This window comes from Mobula birostris, chromosome 4 (genome assembly GCF_030028105.1).
Source record: "Mobula birostris isolate sMobBir1 chromosome 4, sMobBir1.hap1, whole genome shotgun sequence".
NCBI classification, from domain to species: domain Eukaryota; kingdom Metazoa; phylum Chordata; class Chondrichthyes; order Myliobatiformes; family Myliobatidae; genus Mobula; species Mobula birostris.
In genome coordinates this window covers 87267050-87289717 of record NC_092373.1, presented here as the reverse complement: position 1 = coordinate 87289717, position 22668 = coordinate 87267050, and the positions used below count along the sequence as shown (strand labels likewise).

Sequence of the window (22668 nt, the reverse complement as noted above, 5' to 3'; positions counted from 1 at the left end):
CCCTGAGCCATCCAATTCTCTGTAATGGCCACAACATCATAGCTCAAAGTACTGATCCATGCTCTAAGCTCATCCGCTTTGTTCATGATGCTTCTTGCATTAAATAGACACATCTCAAACCATCAGTCAGAGCTTATCCCTTCCCCATCACCTGCCTATCCTCCCTCTTGCACTGTCTCCAAGCTTTCTCCAACTGCCCCTTCCTCTATCTCTTCAGTTTGGTTCTCCCTGCCCTGCAATCCTAGTTTAAACTCTTCCCAATAGCCTTAGCAAACCTCCCTGCCAGGATACAGTATTGGTCCCCCTTGGATTTAAGTGCAACTGTCCTTTTTGTACAGGTCACTCCCAACGATCCAGATATCAGAACCCCTGCACCCACTCCAATCCCTCAGCCACACATTTATCCTCCACCTCACTCTATTCCTATACTCACTGTCACGTGTCACAGGCAGTAATCCCAAGATTGCTACCTTTGTGACTACCTTCTCAGCTTCCTTCCTAACTCCCTGTAGTCTGCTTTCAGGACCTCCTCTCTTTTCCTACCTATGTTATTGGTACCAATATGTACCACGACCTCTGGCTGTTCACCTTCCCACTTCAGGATATCGTGGACGCGCTCAGAAACATCCCGGACCCTGGCACCTGGGAGGCAAACTATTATCCGCGTTTCTTTCCTGCATCCACAGAATCGCCTGTCTGACCCCCTAACTATAGAGTCCTTATTACTGCTGCCTTCTTCCTTTCCCTATCCTTCTGAGCCACAGGGCCAAACTCTGTGCCAGAGGCATGGCCACTGTTGCTTCCCCCAGGTAGGCCATCTCCCCCAACAGCACTGAAACAGAAGTACTTATTGTTAAGGGGGACAGCCAAAGGGGTACACTCTTGTATCTGACTCATGCCTTTCCCTCTCCTGACTGCTACCCACTTATCTGTCTCCCAAGGCCCCGGAGTGACTACTTGCCTATAGCTCCTCTCTATCACCTCCTCACTTTCCCTGACCAGACAATCTGACACCCAGTACAGAACACGGCCTCACAGACATACTTCCTGTTTCTGTTCCTCACAGGTAATTTGCCTCGCCTTGACCCATTATCACCGAAGCCCGAATAAGCCAAAGCCCTACCACTCTGCCTCAGACCATTCCGTTGATGACTGCTCCACTTGGCAGAGTCTCCCTTTTATGCCTGAAGCAAAAAGTAGTAAGGAGAAAAGTAAAAGTGGCAGGCCGACAAATCCAGGGCAAGCATCAAAAAGGGCCACTTTTCAACATAATTGTATAAGGGCTAAGAGAGATATAAAAGAGCACCTGAAGGCTTTGTGTGTCAATGCAAGGAGCATTTGTAACAAGGTGGATGAATTGAAAGTGCAGATTGTTATAAATGATTATGATATAGTTGGGATCACAGAGACATGGCTCCAGGGTGACCAAGGATGGGAGCTCAACGTTCAGGGATATTCAATATTCAGGACGGATAGACATGAAAGAAAAAGAGGTGGGGTGGCGTTGCTGGTTAAAGATGAGATTAACGCAATAGAAAGGAAGGACATAAACCGGGAAGATGTGGAATCGATATGGGTAGAGCTGCGTAACACTAAGGGGCAGAAAACGCTGGTGGGAGTTGTGTACAGGCCACCTAACAGTAGTAGTGAGGTCGGAGATGGTATTAAACAGGAAATTAGAAATGTGTGCAATAAAGGAACAGCAGTTATAATGGGTGACTTCAATCTACATGTAGATTGGGTGAACCAAATTGGTAAAGGTGCTGAGGAAGAGGATTTCTTGGAATGTATGCAGGATGGTTTTTTGAACCAACATGTCGAGGAACCAACTAGAGAGCAGGCTATTCTAGACTGGGTTTTGAGCAACGAGGAAGGGTTAATTAGCAATCTTGTCGTGAGAGGCCCCTTGGGTAAGAGTGACCATAATATGGTGGAATTCTTCATTAAGATGGAGAGTGACATAGTTAATTCAGAAACAAAGGTTCTGAACTTAAAGAGGGGTAACTTTGAAAGTATGAGACGTGAATTAGCTAAGATAGACTGGCAAATGACACTTAAAGGATTGACGGTGGATATGCAACGGCAAGCATTTAAGGATTGCATGGATGAACTACAACAATTGCTCATCCCAGTTTGGCAAAAGAATAAATCACGGAAGGTAGTGCACCCGTGGCTGACAAGAGAAATTAGGATAGTATCAATTCCAAAGAAGAAGCATACAAATTAGCCAGAAAAAGTGGCTCACCTGAGGACTGGGAGAAATTCAGAGTTCAGCAGAGGAGGGCAAAGGGCTTAGTTAGGAAGGGGAAAAAAGATTATGAGAGAAAACTGGCAGGGAACATAAAACCTGACTGTAAAAGCTTTTATAGATATGTAAAAAGGAAAAGACTGGTAAAGACAAATGTAGGTCCCCAACAGACAGAAACAGGTGAATTGATTATGGGGAGCAAGGACATGGCAGACCAATTGAATAATTACTTTGGTTCTGTCTTCACTAAGGAGGACATAATAATCTTCCAGAAATAGTAGGGGACAGAGGGTCTAGTGAGATGGAAGAACTGAGCGAAATACATGTTAGTAGGGAAGTGGTGTTGGGTAAATTGAAGGGATTAAAGGCAGATAAATCCCCAGGGCCAGATGGTCTGCATCCCAGAGTGCTTAAGGAAGTAGCCCAAGAAATAGTGGATGCATTAGTGATAATTTTTCAAAACTCGTTAGATTCTGGACTAGTTCCTGAGGATTGGAGGGCGGCTAATGTAACCCCACTTTTTAAAAAAGGAGGGAAAGAGAAACCGGGGAATTATAGACCGGTTAGCCTAACGTCGGTGGTGGGGAAACTGCTGGAGTCAGTTATCAAAGATGTGATAACAGCACATTTGGAAAGCTGTGAAATCATCGGACAAAGTCAGCATGGATTTGTGAAAGGAAAATCATGTCTGATGAATCTCATAGAAGTTTTTGAGGATGTAACTAGTAGAGTGGATAGGGGAGAACCAGTGGATGTGGTATATTTGGAAATTTAAAAGGCTTTTGACAAGGTCCCACACAGGAGATTAGTGTGCAAACTTAAAGCACACAGTATTGGGGGTAAGGTATTGATGTGGATAGAAAATTGGTTAGCAGACAGGAAGCAAAGAGTGGGAATAAACGGGACCTTTTCAGAATGGCAGGCAGTGACTAGTGGGGTACTGCAAGGCTCAGTGCTGGGACCCCAGTTGTTTACAATATATATTAATGACTTGGATGAGGGAATTAAATGCAGCATCTCCAAGTTTGCAGATGACACGAAGCTGGGCGGCAGTGTTACCTGTGAGGAGGATGCTAAGAGGATGCAGGGTGACTTGGATAGGTTGGGTGAGTGGGCAAATTCATGGCAGATGCAACTTAATGTGGATAAATGTGAAGTTATCCACTTTGGTGGCAAAAATAGGAAAACAGATTATTATCTGAATGGTGGCCGATTAGGAAAAGGGGAGGTGCAACGAGACCTGGGTGTCATTATACACCAGTCATTGAAAGTGGGCATGCAGGTACAGCAGGCGGTGAAAAAGGCGAATGGTATGCTGGCATTTATAGCGAGAGGATTCGAGTACAGGAGCAGGGAGGTACTACTGCAGTTGTACAAGGCCTTGGTGAGACCACACCTGGAGTATTGTGTGCAGTTTTGGTCCCCTAATCTGAGGAAAGACATCCTTGCCATAGAGGGAGTACAAAGGAGGTTCACCAGATTGATTCCTGGGATGGCAGGACTTTCATATGAAGAAAGACTGGATGAACTGGGCTTGTACTCGTTGGAATTTAGAAGATTGAGGGGGGATCTGATTGAAACGTATAAAATCCTAAAGGGATTGGACAGGCTAGATGCAGGAAGATTGTTCCCGATGTTGGGGAAGTCCAGAACGAGGGGTCACAGTTTGAGGATAAAGGGTAAGCCTTTTAGGACCGAGATTAGGAAAAACTTCTTCACACAGAGAGTGGTGAATCTGTGGAATTCTCTGCCACAGGAAACAGTTGAGGCCAGTTCATTGGCTATATTTAAGAGGGAGTTAGATATGGCCCTTGTGGCTACGGGTATCAGGGGGTATGGAGGGAAGGCTGGTGCAGGGTTCTGAGTTGGATGATCAGCCATGATCATAATAAATGGCGGTGCAGGCTCGAAGGGCCGAATGGCCTACTCCTGCACCTATTTTCTATGTTTCTATGTTTCCCTGCTATCTAACTCATTATTGGGGCTCTGGTTATGACAAATGCTTTCAAAGCTCCCTTTTCAAATAACCACCACTAACCTGCGAGAAATCCCTCTATTCTTAAGCTCCTTCCTGTCAACTGTGGTTCCTACTATTTTTTCTCTGCCTCAATGGGACTTACCTATCCAGAACTCCATGCAAGAGCTCCCTAAAAGACCTCCACATTTCTGTTGAGCATTCCCCTGACTACATTCACCACCTGCCTAATACTGAAACATTATAATTCTGCCTCTCCCAATTAAATACTTTCCTGTACCATCTTATCCCTTTCCAAGGCTATGCCCAATAAAGTGATTGCTCCCTTACTGTTTCTGACTTCCACTCACACCAACTCAGAAGACAATCCCTCCACAATATCCTCACTTTCTGCCGCTGAGATATATTTCTGATTAGCAATGCCATCCCCTACCACTTTTATACCCCACTGCCCCCGCCGTCCCTGAAATTATCTAGCAGAGAACAGTGGCATTCTGCTTGAAACTTTTCTGGGACCACTGCTCCTTTGAATGTTTTTAATGACTTGGATGAGGTAGTGGAAGGGTGTGCAGGTAACTTTGCAGATGACACGAAGGTTGATTGAGCTGTGGATGGTGTAGTAAACTGTCATAGGTTACAAGACATTAGTAGAGTGGAGAGCTGAACTGAGAAGTGACAGATGAAGTTCAATCTGGTAAATTGTCAAGTAACACACTTTGGCAGAATATAAGGTTAATGGTAGGATTCTTAGGAGTTTGGAGGGACAGAGGGATCTTGGGGTCCAGGTCTATCGATTCCTCAAAGTTTTTGTGCAAGTTAATAGGTTAAGAAAGCATATGGTGTGCTAGCCTTCATTAGTCAGGGGAATTGAGTTCAGGAGCAGCAAGGTAGTGTTGCAGTTTTATACAACTCTGGTTAGACCATGCTTGGAGAATTGTGTTCAGTTCTGGTCACCTCATTATAGGAAGGATATGGAAACTTCAGAGAGTGGGAATGGAGATTTGCCAGGATGCTGCATGGATTAGACATCCGAAGACCTGCTGTACGGGGAACTGGCCTCCAGCAAGAGATGGTGGCCCCATCTTCGTTTCAAAGACATTTGCAAGAGAGACATGAAGTCACTGAAAATGAACGTCGAGAGGTGGGAGGACATTTCAAGCGATCGCTCTCACTGGAGGCTGGAACTACGCAGAGGTCTAAAAAGAGGAGAAGAGAAGCTGAGGCTTGCTGCTGAAGAAAAGCGCACTCATCTGAAAAACAACACCAAGATAACACCAGAGGACAGCGCCTTCAAGTGCAGTCTCTACAGCTGAGACTGTCACTCCCATGTGGGCCTCTACAGCCACAACAGACGCTGCTCCAACACAGACTGAAGCAAGACTTTCCAGGCGCAGATCCATGGTCTCGCAAGACTAACGGATGCCACCAGTACTAATGAGGAAAGGCTGAATAACCTTTGGAGAGCAGGAGGATGTGAGGTGACTTGATAGAGATGTACAAGATGATAAGAAACATACTTAAAGTGGAGAGTCAGCACCAGTTCGCAAATGGCTAATACAAGGGGGCATAATTTAAGGTGAATGGATGAAAGTGTGGGGGAATGTCTGAGGTAGGTTTTTTAGATGTGTGGAGCTCACTGCCAGATGATGGGAAAGGCAGATACATTGGAGGCTTTACACAAATCTGTGAAGCAACGAGTCAGAATAGTCTCACCTTACATCTATAGAAATTTTTATGAGTCTTTGGTGACATCCTCCAGCTCCCAAAGAGGTACCGCTACTGCCATATCTTTTTTGTGATGGCATTAATGTGTAGAGCCAAGGACAGATCCTCTGAAATGCTGATGCCTTGAACTTGAAGCTGCTCACTTTTTCCACCATTGAACCCTCAATGAGGACTAGTGTGTTCTCTTCAATTCCTTTTCCTGAAGTTCACAATCAATTCCTTAGTCTTGCTGATGTTGAGTGTGAGGTTGTTGCTGGAATATCACTGAACCAACCTGATCCATCTCTATGCCTCCTGTTGCCACTTGAGATTCTGCCAACAACAGTGGTGTCATCACTCAAATTAGACATGAAGCTGTGTCTAACCACATGGTCTTGAGTGTAGAAAAAGCAGAACTGTGGGCTAAACACTCATTCTTAAGGTGTGCTTGTGTTGATGTCAGTGAGACGTCATTTCCAAACTGACTGTGATCTCTCAATAAGGAAGTCCAGGATCCAGTTGTAAAGGAGGTACAGAGGCCCGGGTTTTGACACTTGGTTATTGGTGCTGAAGGAATTATGATGTTGAAAGCTCAGCCGTAATTGATAAACAGTGGTCTTATGTAAGTCTTGTTGCTGTGCAAAGCAGAGTGAAGAACCACTAAGATTGCTTCCACTGTAGAATTACTATGACAGTAGATGATTTACAGTGGGTCCAGGTCCTTGCTCGGGCAGGGGTTAATTCTAGCCATAACCAAACTCTCGAATGACTTCATTAAGGTAGATGTGAGTAGAACACCAGGCAATAATCATTGAGGCAATTCATCCTACCTTTCTGGGTACCAGAATGATTGATGCCCTTTTGAAGCAGGCAGGTACATCCGACTTCAGCAGCAAGAGTTGGAAGATATCCATGAGCACCCCTGCCAGTTGGTCAGCATAGATTTTCATATTGGCCCTGGTGCACCACCAGGGCCTGATGCTGTGAGATTTATCCTCTTGAAGAATATTTCGATATTTCCCTCCAAGACAGAGGTCTCAGTGTTACCAGATGCTATGGGGATTCACACAGGTCGAGTGTTATTCTCCCATTCAAAGCATGCATAAAAGGTGTTGAGCTCATGGAGGAGTGAAGAATCACTCCCATTTATGCTGTTAGGTTTTCCCCTATAGGAAGTAATGGCACGCAAACACTGCCACAACTATCATGCATCTGATTCTGTCTCTAGCTTCATTACGAATTGCCTGTTTGTTCTCACAATGGTCTTCTGCACGCTGTACCTGGATATCCCACAGTTACAGCAGAGTGCATCAAGTGAAGGAGAAGAATAATACTCTATGATGACGTTCGCTGACGGTCACCTTGAATCCCACAGTAACACAGGCTTTCTGTTTACCACTACCCCATTGCGTATGGTAACTTGTTTTCTTTCTACTAACAGGGTAGAGTGTATGGGGTATCCAGGGAGGGGTCATCTTCTACTCCAGGGGCAGCTTGTCCACCTCCAGTCCCCACCCGACACCCAGCTCTTACCTGTGTCTCCAAGTAACTGTTTGCATGCGACAGTGGCCACAACCCGGTACACCACATCAACAGGCAGGCTAAACCAGGTGAGGGTAGACTGGAGCCTCCAACCCCAGTGAGATAGGGATATGTCTACCCCAGCAGGTGAAGCCAGTTCTGACAGTGAAACCCAACAGCCAAGAAGGCGGTGCTGCAACACTTCACGGAAAGCGAAGGGCATGACAAGGCACTGAAGGCATCATGGCTATCCACTGCAGCTGAGGAATTCTCCAGTCATGACGACTTTTTGTACCATTGGACCAAGATTCTTGAGGCCAAGACAGTGGAACTGACCCAGTGCAATGGCTTTTTCACTATAAAACTCCTCCTGTGCAGGTTATGTCATCGTCAGAATTGACGGACAACCAACACTACAGAGTAGTAGACACAGCGAGGTCCATCGGGGGCATGGTTCTTCCCCTACCACTGCCATTCACAACATCTCCAGAAGGAAGACCTTAAGAAGACGACGTCCATCATCAAGTATCACCACCATCCGGGTGATGTCCTCTTCTCACTGCTACCAACGGGCAGGAAGTACAGAAGCCTGAAGTCCCACATCATCAGGTTCAGGAACAGCTACTTTCCTGAACCACCCTGCCTGAGGTAACTAATCTTACCTCAGAAATGGAACACTATAGACCACCTCCTGCACCACCATGAACGCGTCTCCTTTTATTTTGCTCTGTGCGTTGTCTGTGATGTTTATGCAAGCAATTTTTTTCTTGTATCAGTACCTCACTGTACTTGTGTACATGACTTGACTTGACTTAGTTAGAACAGTGCCCACTAACCTTCCATGCTTTCCTCAGATAGATTCTTGGTAATAATCTCTCGGATTCGAGCAGGGACTGGAGTCGGGACAGAGTCCTGCCCCTCGCCACACACCGTCAGACTTTTGTCTTCTTCAGGCACCTCAGGATTCAGGACAGTCTCCTCGAGTTTCTGAAACAATAACAGAATAGTAAGCTGAGAGCCATGCGTGTCCAGAGCAAATATCTCCAAAGCCATCACTACGGCTTTCCGGAGTAGACAACCTGATCCCATTGCCAACATGTTGTCATCGTCTTGGCTGTTCACAAAAGAAAAAGAATGTGTGAATGTAAGAGGATGGAATATCATACTTAACTTTCACAAAATGCTGCCTGGCCTGCTGCATTCCACCAGCATTTTGTGTGTGTTGCTTGAATTTCCAGCATCTGCAGATTTCCTCGTGTTTGCGTCATACGTAACTCTTTCCAGTCACGAGGACAGTGTAGATAAGCTTGGAGTATTTCTCTTGGAGCTGAGGCAGCAGAGGGGCGCTTGACAGAGGTGTACAACTTTACTAGACAATAGATAAGGTAGATAGCAGTGAACCTTTCCCCACAGCACATATAGTATTGAAAACCGTAACTACTATTGTGCAGTAGGACTGCTTGTGTAGCTGCTGCCTCACGGTTCCAGTGGCCAGGGTTGAATTCTAACCTCAGGGAATGGGTGGGATTTGCATGTACTCCCTGTGACCATTGGATTTCCCCAGAGTGCTCACGTTTACTCCCATATCCAAAAGACATGGATCAACTGGTCACTGCAAATCACCCCTGGGTGGGTGGTAGAAACTGTGAGGGGATGCAAGTTAATTGGAATGTGGTGATTAAAAAAAGGCAAACAACACACATCAAAGTTGCTGGTGAACTCAGAACAATTTGTGTCAATGGGTGGTTGATAATTGACATGGACGCGATGGACCTAAGATCATGTTTGTGTAACTTATGATTCCAAGGCACAGGCAAGAATAAGGGAACACAGTTGATTTACTATTTGGTCAGATCAGAGAGGAGGGAAATGTAAACCTTACTGTTAGATCAAAGGGAAAGTTGCAATTTCTATTGCTAATGACAGTGGATACTCGCACCTCTCAGCTACGTGTTACTGCCATCAAGAAATAAAGTCAGTAGAAAATGTCACACCTCAGCTGGATCACCGGCAGAGTGATGGCAGTAAGTAGAGAGCAGGAATGGTATCCTATGTTAAGATTACTACAACCTCTCTCCCTCATTTAAAGGTATTCTTTATTTCCATTATTCACAGAAAAGCAAAACTCAGGAGTCTGGGATTTTGTCGCTGTGGTCAAACATGTGACTGAAGCAGGAGAGTGAGAAGTCTGCAATTCCACACTTTATAAATTTTATTAATGTTCCTTGTATACACCATACCAATTGGTTTTGTCTTTATGGAAAACTTGGATGTAATAATCCCCAAGTACTTCTCTAATTCTTAGAGTCATTGAGTAGAACATCACAAAACAGGTCCTTCAGCCATCATGCCCACGGCAACTGTGACGCAAGTCTACACTAATTCCATATGCCTGCATTTAGCTCGTATTCCATTACCCCTTTCCTATCCATGTATCTGTCCAAATCTCTTTTAAATATTGTAATTGTACATGCCTCTACAAATTCCACATACCCACCACCCTCTGTGCGAAAAACCAGCTGCTCCGATCTCCTTCACATTCTTCCCCCCCTCAACTTAAACCTACACCCTTTAGTTTTAGAGTCATTTACCCTATGAAAAAGACGGTTTACTCTGTCGGTGCCCCTCAGTTTTATAAACTTGTATAAAGACATTCCAGTATGAATAAACCCCAGCATATCCAATCTTTTCCTATAAGTAAAAATTCTCCTACTCCAGGCAAGGTCCATGTGAATCTTTTCTACACTCTTTCTAATGTTACCATATCCTTCTTCTTGTATGGTGACCAGAGCTGTACATAGTGTCTTTAGTGTAGGCTGGCCAATGTTTCATACAGCTGCAACCTGACATCCCAGCTCTTTTACTAATTATAAAAGCCTAGCAATGAGCTTTGGTAAGCCACTAAGCAAAGCTTAAAGATTGGACAAGGACAAGAAGTGGAATTTTATTTTATTTTGAGAGGGATAATAAAAACAAGTTTGAAGGAAGAGAATCAACTGTTAACTACATGAGAGAATGGTCTCATATAGGTAGCAGCAGTTAGTGCTGCTACCTCGTAGCCACAGAAACCCAAGTTTGATCCAAACCTTTGCTAGTGCCCATGTGCAATATGCACGCTCCCTGTATGGCTAATTAGGTTCACTACTACTTCACTAAGTAATGCTGGAAGGTTGATTGGTTACAGTAAATTATCACTTTATGTAGGTTAATGGTAAAAGAAATCACTCTACCTTGGACTCAGCTTGCACTAATGCCATTATGTTATATTTCCTTATAGTGATATTTAAGTTACATATAATTTATGGCAACTTATATTTATGTTTCCTATGTTTGTAATGTATTCTGCTGTGGCTGGTGCTGCAAATAAAAGCTAATTTTCCTGGGTATGTATGCTCATGATAACAATCTTGAATTTGAACTTCAAAAGATTCAAAGGGCATGTGCGGGGGAGAATAATTGTAGGGGTACAGGAAAACAAGGACAGGTGGAATGGGATTGCTGAGGTTATTTAAGTGGAAGCTGATATAGACCAAATAGAGACTTTCCTTCCTAGGACCCACCTGCCTGCTCTCCTCTGTGGCCAATGTGAGTTGTAGCGGCACACACAAAATGCTGGTGGAACGCAGCAGGCCAGGCAGCATCTATAGGAAGAGATAACAGTCGACGTTTCGGGCCGAGACCCTTCGTTAGTCCTGACGAAGGGGCTCGGCCCGAAACTTTGACTGTACCTCTTCCTATAGATGCTGCCTGGCCTGCTGCGTTCCACCAGCATTTTGTGTGCGTTGCTTGAATTTCCAGCATCTGCAGGTTTTCTCGTGTTTGCGTTGTAGCAGGCTACACTGTACTGGCCCTCAGGAGTGTCATTTAAAAATTATGGACAGATCTTTCAGGACTGAAGCTAAGAATCGCTTCTGCATAAATTGCAAGGTGGAAATATATGATCCTCTACAGGCAGCACTTGGGAGTAGTGAAACAGTAAGTTTAATTTTTGCTGCTGGATTTTTGCTAGGCAGAGATAGTAAGCAAGGGAGAAAAGGAGTACAATGTGTTAAATTACAATTCAGTCACTGAATGGCTGAACAGTCTTGATGGGTGAAATGGTCTCTTCCTATTCCCAAGTTCCTATAATTGGCTTGTGGTGAGCTGTACATCTGTACAAGGAGCTGTACATCTTCACAGTCATGGCATTCCAGTACTGTAGTCATCACAGAAACGTTGATCAGCATATCATAGGCCAGCAAACCTGGATGGAAGATTATAGGCTATGAACCATGTTAAATCAAACCATTTTCTCCCTCTATTGATACTGCCTGATGAGTTTCCCCAGTGTTCCCTTAGTTCTGATTTCCACAACCGCAATGTTCAGTACTCTACATTTGCAACTGGTATACATTTCCTAGGATTATCTCCGATTGACAAGCCTTCAGAACCCTTCATTTATCTTCGACTGGTCTCCCCACAATCATACATCCCTTTTATTCTCTCCTTTCCTTCCCTCTCTCTGCTACTTCCAACATGCTTCGTCTAAATTTTTCCCACTTCTGATTACCATGAAACATCAGTTGAGGTGTTGCTTCTTGGCCTGAAAGGTCGACTGATGTTTGCTTTCCATTGACGTTGCCTGGCCTGCTGAGTTCCTCCAGTATTTTATGTGCTGCTCTGGATTTCCAGCATCTGCACAATCTCTTCTGACCGTGAAATCTTAACTCTTTCTCTACACTGCATTTTCTGTTTTTATTTCACATCTCCAGCATTGGCAGTTTGGATCACTTTCAGTGCAAGATGTAAGTTTTTTTTAAAAAATTTGGTCACTAGGAACATTAGTGGGACCAGTCAAGCCATTTCATTCAGGAGCTGAATGTCAGTATGTCACATTGACATAATTACATGAGTAATCATTGACTCATTACATTACTGATCCTCACAGTCATTCTAATCTTTACCAGAGGGCACTTACAGTCACAGATTCAGGTACATGCACTATGACTATAGCCTTCACCACAACTTACTAGCCTCCAGGTTTAGAGTTAGCTGGTGCTTTTATCCCAGCAGCTGGGAGATAAACAGTTAATGTTTCAGATTGAAGACTATGTCAAAACCAGGAAAGAGAAACTTATCAGGTAAGTTTTAAAATACCCAGAGATTGGGAAAGGACAAAAAGAACAAAGAGAATGTGTTAAGGCAAAGACAGTGTTGTCATGGAGATGAGTTGTCATTGGGGCAATTAAAAGCTATGAGAGAAGTGTGATGCGTTTCATATGGAAAGTCAGAAAAGGCAAATGGACAAGACTGGAAATGTTAATTTTGCTTCATTTTACATGATACTGCCTGATAGATTTTCAATGTTGGTGTGTCAAACACTGCCCACATCTTCCAGACTACTTAAACTGTTCCCTGGTCGGTGTGTGGCATGTTGAGGGTGAGGTGAGCTGATATCTGTGTGCCGTTTGTGTGCCACGCTAGGGTAACATTGTGTTTCAGCCGATTGAGCTGCTGCCTTAAAGCACCAGCACCCTTGGCTCAGTCCTGAATGGGTGCTGTGTCCATGCTTGCACATTGTCCCTGGGATTCAGGGGTTTCCTCTGGGTATTCCAATTTCCTCCCATATCCAAAGGTCATGCTGACTGTAAAATGGTGTAGGTTAGTGAATAAATGTGGGATAACTGTCACTGGATGCCTCGCAGTCTGAACAGACCAGATGGACCAAAGGGATGATCTTTGTGTAGACCCCTCTGACGACCCAGGGGCTTGCATTTGCATATTTCCACCTTCCCAGGAACTCCCAGCCACCCACTGATGAGCTTTGTGAAGTGTAGTCAGTCATTCTGATGGCCTAACGATGATGGACAGCTTGCTCCCATGAAGTACAGAGAGGGTGCAGAGGAGATTACAAGGAAGTTGCCTGGATTGGAGAGCATGCCTTATGAGAATAGATTGAGTGAACTTGACCTTTTCTCCTTGGAGTGATGGAGGATGAGAGGTGACCTGATAGAGGTGTACAAGATAATGAGAGGCATTGATCATGTGGATAGTCAGGGCTGAAATGGCTAAAATGAGGGGGCATAGTTTTAAGGAAGTAGGTACAAGGGGGATGTCAGGGGTAAGTTTTTCCACACAGAGTGGTGGGTGTGTGGAATGCACTGCTATCGAAGATGGTGGAGGCGGATACAATAGCGTCTTTTAAGAGACTCTTAGATAGGTACATGGAGCTTAGAAAAATAGAGGGCTATGCGGTAGGGAAACTCTAGACAGTTTCTAGAGTAGGTACATGGTCAGCACAACATTATGGGTCGAAGGGCCTGTAATGTGCTGTAGATTTCTATGTTCTATGTAACAGCAGGGACAATGGACAGAATAACCTGTAACCATGTGGAAAATATGATGATTCCATTTTAAGAGAGGAGATCTGAGGGCTTTGCATTGTTGTCTTTCACTCTCGAAACAGGAAGTGAGGTTCAATGGAAAATCTTCAAAAGCTGGGCAGTCTGGGATAGATTGAGAATGGTGGGGTAGATACCTACAATAAAAGCAGAAAATGCTGGAAATAATCAATGGTCAGGCAGTATCCGTGGAAAGAAAAACAATTTTCAGGTCCAGGACCCTTCACTGGATCTCAGAAACAGGTGTAATTCTCCAATGTCTTCATTGCGTGTGAGTAAACCTCTTTGAACAGTAGATCTTTTACCAACAGCACACCTTACAGCTCACAATGTCTATGCAGACCTTGATAACAATCAAACTAATTCCATTTGTCTGCACAGAGTCTACCCTATATCCTTCAACACACACAAAATGCTGGAGGAACTCAGCAGGCCAGGCAGCATCAATGGAAAAAATGTACAGTCTACGGTTCGGGCAGAAGCGTCGACTGTACTTTTTCCCATAGATGCTGCCTGGCCTGCTGAGTTCCTCCAGCATTTTGTGTGTGTTGCTCGGATTTCCAGCATCTGCAGACTTTCTCTTGTCTGTATATCCTTCAATGCCTTGCCGGTTCGCCTGTCCATCTAAGTGCATCTTAAATATTGCTGTTCTGTCTGCTTACACCACTTCTCCTGACAGCGCATTTTAGGACCCTACCACTGGTAAAAACCTTGCCTCGTAAATATTTAAACTTTCCTCCTTTCGTTTTAAAACTGTGGCATCAGTATTTGATATTACCACGGTGAGAAAAAAATGTTCTACCCCATCCTTGACTCTCAAACTTTTATAAACTTTTCATTCAGGTCGTCCCTCAGCCCCCAAAGCACCAGAGAAAACACATAAAAGTTGCTGGTGAATGCAGCAGGCCAGGCAGCATCTCTAGGAAGGGTCTCGGCCCCTGAAACGTCGACTGCACCTCTTCCTAGAGATGCTGCCTGGCCTGCTGCGTTCACCAGCAACTTTTATGTGTGTTGCTTGAATTTCCAGCATCTGCAGAATTCCTGTTGTTTGCCAGAGAAAACAGTTCGCATTTGTCCAAACACGAATATATAATACTTTGCAAATCCAAGCAACGCCCATTACCGTCCATCTGGAAGAACCGAAGCAAGTCACTGATGGAGGCTTTCAAGTTGTGTGGGAGCAAGACCAGTTTGCCACTGGATTGCACAAATGCACAAGTTGCTCACAATGCAAAACGAGTCAATGCAATACAGAAAATGGAACTTGCTGGGATCCCAGGCTTTGGGCATTCGCCGTTTGCAACGAGCCGGCCACCGGATTAAATTTTGTCGTGAAGTTGGCCGCCTACCTGGATCACAGCCTCCAGCTTGACCTCGACACCCGGCGAACTCATGTGGACCCTCGGCTGCACGGGAGCCCGCTGCGGCCACTCGCCAGCTCAGCTTCAGTCAGTCGATCCTTGCACCCTTCCCATTGCCACCAAAACACCACCCCCACCCCCAACCCCTAAACCCCGTGCAGGTTGCCAGCGTAACCGGACGCCCAGCGTATGTTGCCGCAGAAACAGAACGCTGGGAGCAAGCGGTTGCCTGGCGGCGGGGACGCTGTGGTCGGCGAGGAGGCTGGAGCCGAATGCTGGACAGGAGGCGGGATATAGGCAGCCGAGAGCGGGATCCTGCAATCCCTCAGGAGGTATAAACTCTGAAATACTGCACCATTTAATAAGCCCACCAAGAAGTTGCAATTCATATTGAAGTGTTAAAGGAACTTTTCCGGTACGGTACGTAGGCTTCTTGCAATCAAAGCTATATCCCAGCGAAACGAAGAATAACTTAATCTGCGAAACGATTCCAGTCTTTTTAGCTGCATGTTTACCTCTTGATTTAAATGAAGCAACACGCATTCAGGATTCACCTATGAAGAACCCTCTCGGTATTACGCGGAGTGTTATATTAGACCCCCACCACCACCACCACCAACTAGGACACTGGGCATTAAATATGGTGACCAAGTTTCATCATTGTCATGGTCCGGTCCGTAATATCCGTATTCCGGTTCACGATCCGGTCCGTGCACTCAGGACTCCGGGTCTTCCAGCTGTCCCTTGTTTTGGTTAAGTTAATCATAGGCACCTGATTCCCATCTTGAGCTTGGAATATAAGTAGCCTTGGGGTTGAGTGTGGGCTGCTGGTTTGTCTTGTCAAGATCCCCTGGGAGTAATCTGCTGGTTGAAGGCTGGAGTGGCCACTTGCCATCTTTAGGGGGTGTTGAGGAACCATCCCCTTGTGGAGCCTTACTGTTAGTAGTCGGAGCTGTCTTTGTGGTATGGATTTGGCTGTTTCCTGGGCCAGCTGAGTGGCTGTCAGCCACTCTGAGCTAGGTAGGGATCTGGCTGTTTCTGTAGCCAGCTGAGGTTGCTGGCTGTAACTGCTACTTGGAGCAACCCTGATGCAAAGGTGGAACTATCTGTTGTTCTTTGGTGTTTCTCTCTTCCTGTCCTTGCCTCCATGGGGTAAGTCAGGCTGTTTTGCCTTTGCCCTGTGGGGGAATCTGTCTTGTCTTGTCCTTGCCTCCATGGGGTAAGCCAGGGTGTTCTAATGTTGCCCTGTGGGGGGCCCTGTCTTGTCTTGTCCTTGCCTCTGTGGGGTAAGTCAGGCTGTTCTGCCATTACCCAACAGGTGGACCTGTCCCTTCTTAGTGTGGAGATAAAGCTGAGTCCTGGCTTGTCTATGGGTGAGTCCTGGTTCTATGTCTATGTTCTGTCCAGTCTCATGTTAGTATTGTGTTAAAGATGAGTCCTGGCTTTTTGAAGGATAAGTCCTGGCTCTATGTTGATGTACAGTTCCCAGTCTATCTCTGAGCTCCAGCTTCCAAGTTATCAGCCTCTGCATCCCAAGACCCCAGCTCCCAGCCGGCAGGCCTCAAGAGCCGAGACCCCAGCCTGTCTCCAAGCTCAGACCTCTAGACCTCAGCCACATCCTGTCCTGAAGCCATGTCACGTCCTTGCCTGGTTCTGGGGACCAAGCCTGAGGCGAGACCCAGGTTCTGGGTCCTTGTCCAGTCTCTGGCTCAGAGTCCAAGCCTCATCTCCTACTCTGTGGTTTCTAGTCCTGGTCCTGCTCTCCCTAGCCCAGGCTCCTAGTTCTTAGTTTCTTGTCTGGGTTCCCTGTCTAGTCCATGTCCTAGCCTACGTCTGCATTCTTGTCCCTGCTCCTTGTCTGTAACCTGTCATGTCTCCACTCTAGTCAAGTCCTGTTCCTTGTACTTCAGTGTCTGTGTCTTGCATTTGGGTCTGCTTCCAATGCCCCCTTTTGTGACAATCATATAAGAATGTAGAACAGGCCTCTGGCCCATGGTATCTGGGCCAAACACAATGCTAAATTAAACTAAATGCCCTCTGCTTGCACATGAGCCATATCCATCCCTCCATTCCCTACAAGTTTAAGTCCATCTAAATGCCATCACCAGGATCCCTAGCAGTCTGTTCCAGTCACCAACAATGATGAAAGATCATTGGCCTTAAATATATTCTACTTTTCCACCCCATCCAGTACTTTGGAGCTTTGAAGAATAATAGGCAATCTGTTGAAGGGGGCATAACAGAGCAGATGTGGAGATGTTGTTACTAATGGGAGAATCCCAAATGAGGGGCCTCTCAAAGTCCAACCCTATGATCCCATTGTTGAGAGGTAGAACTAGGTAAGGCTGGCCAAAAAGGCTCTGGTGAAGCTGTCTTGGCCAATTCCCAGTAGAGTGGACACAATGGATTACAGAAACTTTGATAAACTCCAACCATACTGTTGACTTCTCAATGGAGACAAGAGGTTATCAATGGCCTATACTCTACCAGGGGATAAGGACCAAAGAAGAAGAAATGAGAAGACATAGTTACAAGAGGCCAGTTATCTGAAACAGAGATGAAGCACAGAGTATAGAACAGTACAGTACAGCACAGTAAAGGCCCTTCCACCCACAGTGATGTGCTAACTTGTATAGTCCTAGTCCATAATCAGTCTAACCTCCTTCCTCCTACACAATCCATAACTATTCATCTTCCTTGCATCCACGTGCTTATCTAAGGATCACTTAAGTATTTCTGTCATACTAGCACCTACCACCATACCTGGTAATGCCTTCTGGACATCTGCCAACCTCAATATGAGAAAACTACCTCTGGCGTTTCTCCTAAACTTTCCTCCACTCACCATAAACAGATATCCACTGGCATTGGCCATTGCCATCCTAGGAAAAAAAAACACTGGCTGTCCACTCTGTCAACACCTTGCATAATCTTACGCACCTCTATCAAGTTGTCTCTCATCTTCTTTCACTTTAAAGAGCAAAGCCCGAGCTCACTCAATATTCCTTCACATGACAATGTCCCCAATCCAGACAGCATCCTGGTAAATTTCCTCTGCACCCTTCCCAAGTCCACTGCGTGGCCTAATTCTATTCTAGCTCCATGTACAACTTGGCAGAGGATACCACCATAATGGGCTGTATCTCAAATAATGATGGGTTAGATTACAGGAAGGAGATGGAGCTTAATGATATGGAGCCATGACAACAATCTTTCCCTCAATGTCAACAAAAGAAAAGAGCTGCTCACTGACATCAGGAAGGGTGGGGGAGGTGCAAATACTCCTGCCCACATCATCAATGTTGAGGTTGGAAGGACTGAGAGCTTCCAGTTCCTAGGAATGACTAATGCCTATCCTGGTACAGACATGAGGCTAACTAAATGTTGTATTTCCCTGTAAACCCACACCAATGTTTACAGATGCACCACAGAAAGCATTCTACCTGGATGCATAATTTCAGCTGCTTGGCACATGACCACAAGAACTACAGAGTTGTCGACTCAGCCTAGCACATCATGGAAACCAGCCCTCCCCCTATGGACTCTGTCTATACTACTTGCTGCCTCAGTAAAGTAGCCAGCATAATCAGTCACCCTTGGTATTATGTCTTCTCCCCTCATGCAGAAGAGACAAATGTCTGAAAGGACGTACCACCAGGCTCAAGGGCAGATTTTACCAAGTGCAATAAGACCACTTAATTGTTCCCTAGTATGATAAATTGGAAACTTGACCTTGCAATCTACCTCGGTATGACCTTGCACTTTAATGTTTACATACACTGTGCTTTCTCTGTAGCTGTTACACTTTATTCCGCATTCTGTTATTGTTTTAGCTAGTTCAGCCTCAATTAACTGTGTAATGATTTCATCTGTATGCAAGACAAGCTTTCCACTGTGTCTTAGTCCAAAGATCGCAAGATCCTACATCTACGGACAAAGATCGCAAGATCCTACATCTACGGACTCCAGAGCCTGCCGGCCCCGACGCTAGCAGGCATGAACTTCAGATTGCGGCCCCTGCCACTGATCTCGCCGGCTCCAACACCCCAGGGCATATTCAAAACCCGGACTCCAGCAACGACCATGGACACCTTCACAGCGATTGCGCAACCACCAACTGCGACGCCAGCCTTGAACTCCAGGCCGGATCTTTATGTGCTGCTGTTGTGACTCCTGTCTCCCCTTCCCCCACCACCACTCCGCAGCCCCGTCTTCCTCAGATCCCACCGTCAACTCCTGGGCCCTCGGAGGCTCCATCTTCCTCTCACCCCAACCCTCCCCTCTCCATTGACACCCCCAGCCTCCCCCCTCCCCCCTCTGATCCCAGCTATCATCCGTGCCAGGTCTTTACCATCCCCTCCGACCTTCAACTGTCGGAGGCAGAACGCTCAGTCCTCAGTAAGGGCCTCACCTTTGTCCCCTTTCGCCCACACCTCAGCGAGTTCCGTGTTCGCCACGATGCGGAACTTTTCTTCCGCCGTCTCCGTCTCTGAGCCTACTTCTTCGGCAAGGAGGACTCTTCCACCCCCACCGATGACCCCTTCTCCTGTCTTCAACCCTCCTCTTCTTCATGGACCACCCCGCTCTGGTCTTCTGCCTGCTCTGGATCTCTTTATCGCTAATTGCCGACGGGACATCAACCGTCCCGACTTCACCGCACCTTGTCCCCATTCCAACCTCACTCCTTCGGAACGCTCTGCTCTCCACTCCCTCCGCACTAATCCTAACCTTATTATTAAACCTGCCGATAAGGGGGGTGCTGTTGTAGTCTGGCGTACTGACCTCTACCTTGCTGAGGCACAGCGACAACTCGCGGATACCTCCTCTTATTTACCCCTCGATCGTGACCCCACTAAGGAGCACCAGGCCATTGTCTCCCACACCATCACCGACTTTATCCGCTCAGGGGATCTCCCATCCACTGCTACCAACCTTATAGTTCCCACACCCCGCACTTCCCGTTTCTACCTCCTACCCAAGATCCACAAACCTGCCTGTCCTGGCCGACCTATTGTCTCAGCTTGCTCCTGCCCCACCGAACTCATTTCTGCATACCTCGACACTGTTTTATCACCCCTTGTTCAATCCCTTCCGACCTATGTTCGTGACACTTCTCACGCTCTTAAACTTTTCGATGATTTTAAGTTCCCTGGCCCTCACCGCTTTATTTTCACCATGGATGTCCAGTCCTTATATACTTCCATCCCCCATCAGGAAGGTCTCAAAGTTCTACGCTTCTTTTTGGATTCCAGACCTAATCAGTTCCCCTCTACCACCACTCTGCTCCGTCTAGCGGAATTAGTCCTTACTCTTAATAATTTCTCCTTTGGCTCCTCCCACTTCCTCCAAACTAAAGGTGTAGCTATGGGCACCCGTATGGGTCCTAGCTATGCCTGCCTTTTTGTTGGGTTTGTGGAACAATCTATGTTCCGTGCCTATTCTGGTATCTGTCCCCCACTTTTCCTTCGCTACATCGACGACTGCGTTGGCGCTGCTTCCTGCACGCATGCAGAACTTGTTGACTTTATTAACTTTGCCTCCAACTTTCACCCTGCCCTCAAGTTTACCTGGTCCATTTCCAACACCTCCCTCCCCTTTCTAGATCTTTCTGTCTCTGTCTCTGGAGACAGCTTATCCACTGATGTCTACTATAAGCCTACTGACTCTCACAGCTATCTGGACTATTCCTCTTCTCACCCTGTCTCTTGCAAAAACGCCATCCCCTTCTCGCAATTCCTCCGTCTCCGCCGCATCTGCTCTCAGGATGAGGCTTTTCATTCTAGGACGAGGGAGATGTCTTCATTTTTTAAAGAAAGGGGCTTCCCTTCCTCCACTATCAACTCTGCTCTTATCATCTCCCCCATTTCACGTACATCTGCTCTCACTCCATCCTCCCGCCACCCCACTAGGAATAGGGTTCCCCTGGTCCTCACCTACCACCCCACCAGCCTCCGGGTCCAACATATTATTCTCCGTAACTTCCGCCACCTCCAACGGGATCCCACCACTAAGCACATCTTTCCCTCCCTCCCTCTCTCTGCATTCTGCAGGGATCGCTCCCTACACAACTCCCTTGTCCATTCGTCCCCCCCATCCCTCCCAACTGATCTCCCTCCTGGCACTTATCCGTGTAAGCGGAACAAGTGCTACACATGCCCTTACACTTCCTCCCTTACCACCATTCAGGGCCCCAAACAGTCCTTCCAGGTGAGGCAACACTTCACCTGTGAGTTGACTGGGGTGATATACTGCGTCCGGTGCTCCCGATGTGGCCTTTTATATATTGGCGAGACCCAACGCAGACTGGGAGACCGCTTTGCTGAACATCTACGCTCTGTCCGCCAGAGAAAGCAGGATCTCCCAGTGGCCACACATTTTAATTCCACATCCCATTCCCATTCTGACATGTCTATCCACGGCCTCCTCTACTGTAAAGATGAAGCCACACTCAGGTTGGAGGAACAACACCTTATATTCCGTCTGGGTAGCCTCCAACCTGATGGCATGAACATCGACTTCTCTAACTTCCGCTAGGCCCCACCTCCCCCTCGTACCCCATCTGTTACTTATTTTTATGCACACATTCTTTCTCTCACTCTCCTTTTTCTCCCTCTGTCCCTCTGAATATACCTCTTGCCCATCCTCTGGGTTCCATTCCCCCCTTGTCTTTCTTCCCGGACCTCCTGTCCCATGATCCTCTCGTATCCCCTTTTGCCAATCACCTGTCCAGCTCTTGGCTCTATCCCTCCCCCTCCTGTCTTCTCCTATCATTTTGGATCTCCCCCTCCCCCTCCAACTTTCAAATCCCTTACTCACTCTTCCTTCAGTTAGTCCTGACGAAGGGTCTCGGCCTGAAACGTCGACTGCACCTCTTCCTAGAGATGCTGCCCGGCCTGCTGCGTTCACCAGCAACTTTGATGTGTGTTGCTTGAATTTCCAGCATCTGCAGAATTCCTGTTATTCACTGTGTCTTAGTACCTGTGCCAATAATAAACCAATATCCATACCAGTAAAGCTGCCGGGTCTTTCCTATGATAAGGTGAACAGAAATTAACTCAATATTTTAAGTGTGGTCTAGCCAGGCTTTTAGTGGAGTTGCAACATAATTTTGTGGCTCTTGAATTCAATCTTCTGACTAATGAAAGCCAGCACACCATATGGATTGTTTTTATTTATTGAGATACAGCGTGGAATAGGCCCTTCGAACCACGCCAGCAAACAACCCCCGATTTATTGCCTTACCTGCCCATCATCCCCCTCTGGTGCTCCTCCCCCTTCCCCTTCCTCCATGGTCTCCTGTCCTCTCCTATCAGATTCCCCCTTCTCCACCCCTTTATCTATTTCACCAATCTACTTCCCAGCTCTTTACTTCACCCTCTCCCCCTCTCCTGGTTTCACCTATCATCTACTACCTTGTATGTCATCCTCTTCTCCCCACACCTTACTACTCTGACTTCTCCATTTTCTTTTCAGTCTCAA

At 46.3% G+C, this 22668-nt stretch overlaps 1 protein-coding gene across 1 annotated transcript in view; it reads right to left on the bottom strand.

The window, feature by feature from the left end:
* Positions 1-15222, bottom strand: part of LOC140196463 (uncharacterized) — a 388255-nt gene extending 373033 nt beyond the window's left edge. The window contains exons 1-2 of the mRNA XM_072255725.1: positions 15178-15222; positions 8285-8435 (exon numbers count right to left, since the gene is read on the bottom strand). Of these exons, the coding sequence (XP_072111826.1) occupies positions 8285-8435; positions 15178-15222 (196 nt within the window). The remainder of the gene's footprint in view (positions 1-8284; positions 8436-15177) is intronic.
* Between the last annotated feature and the right edge of the window lie 7446 nt (positions 15223-22668).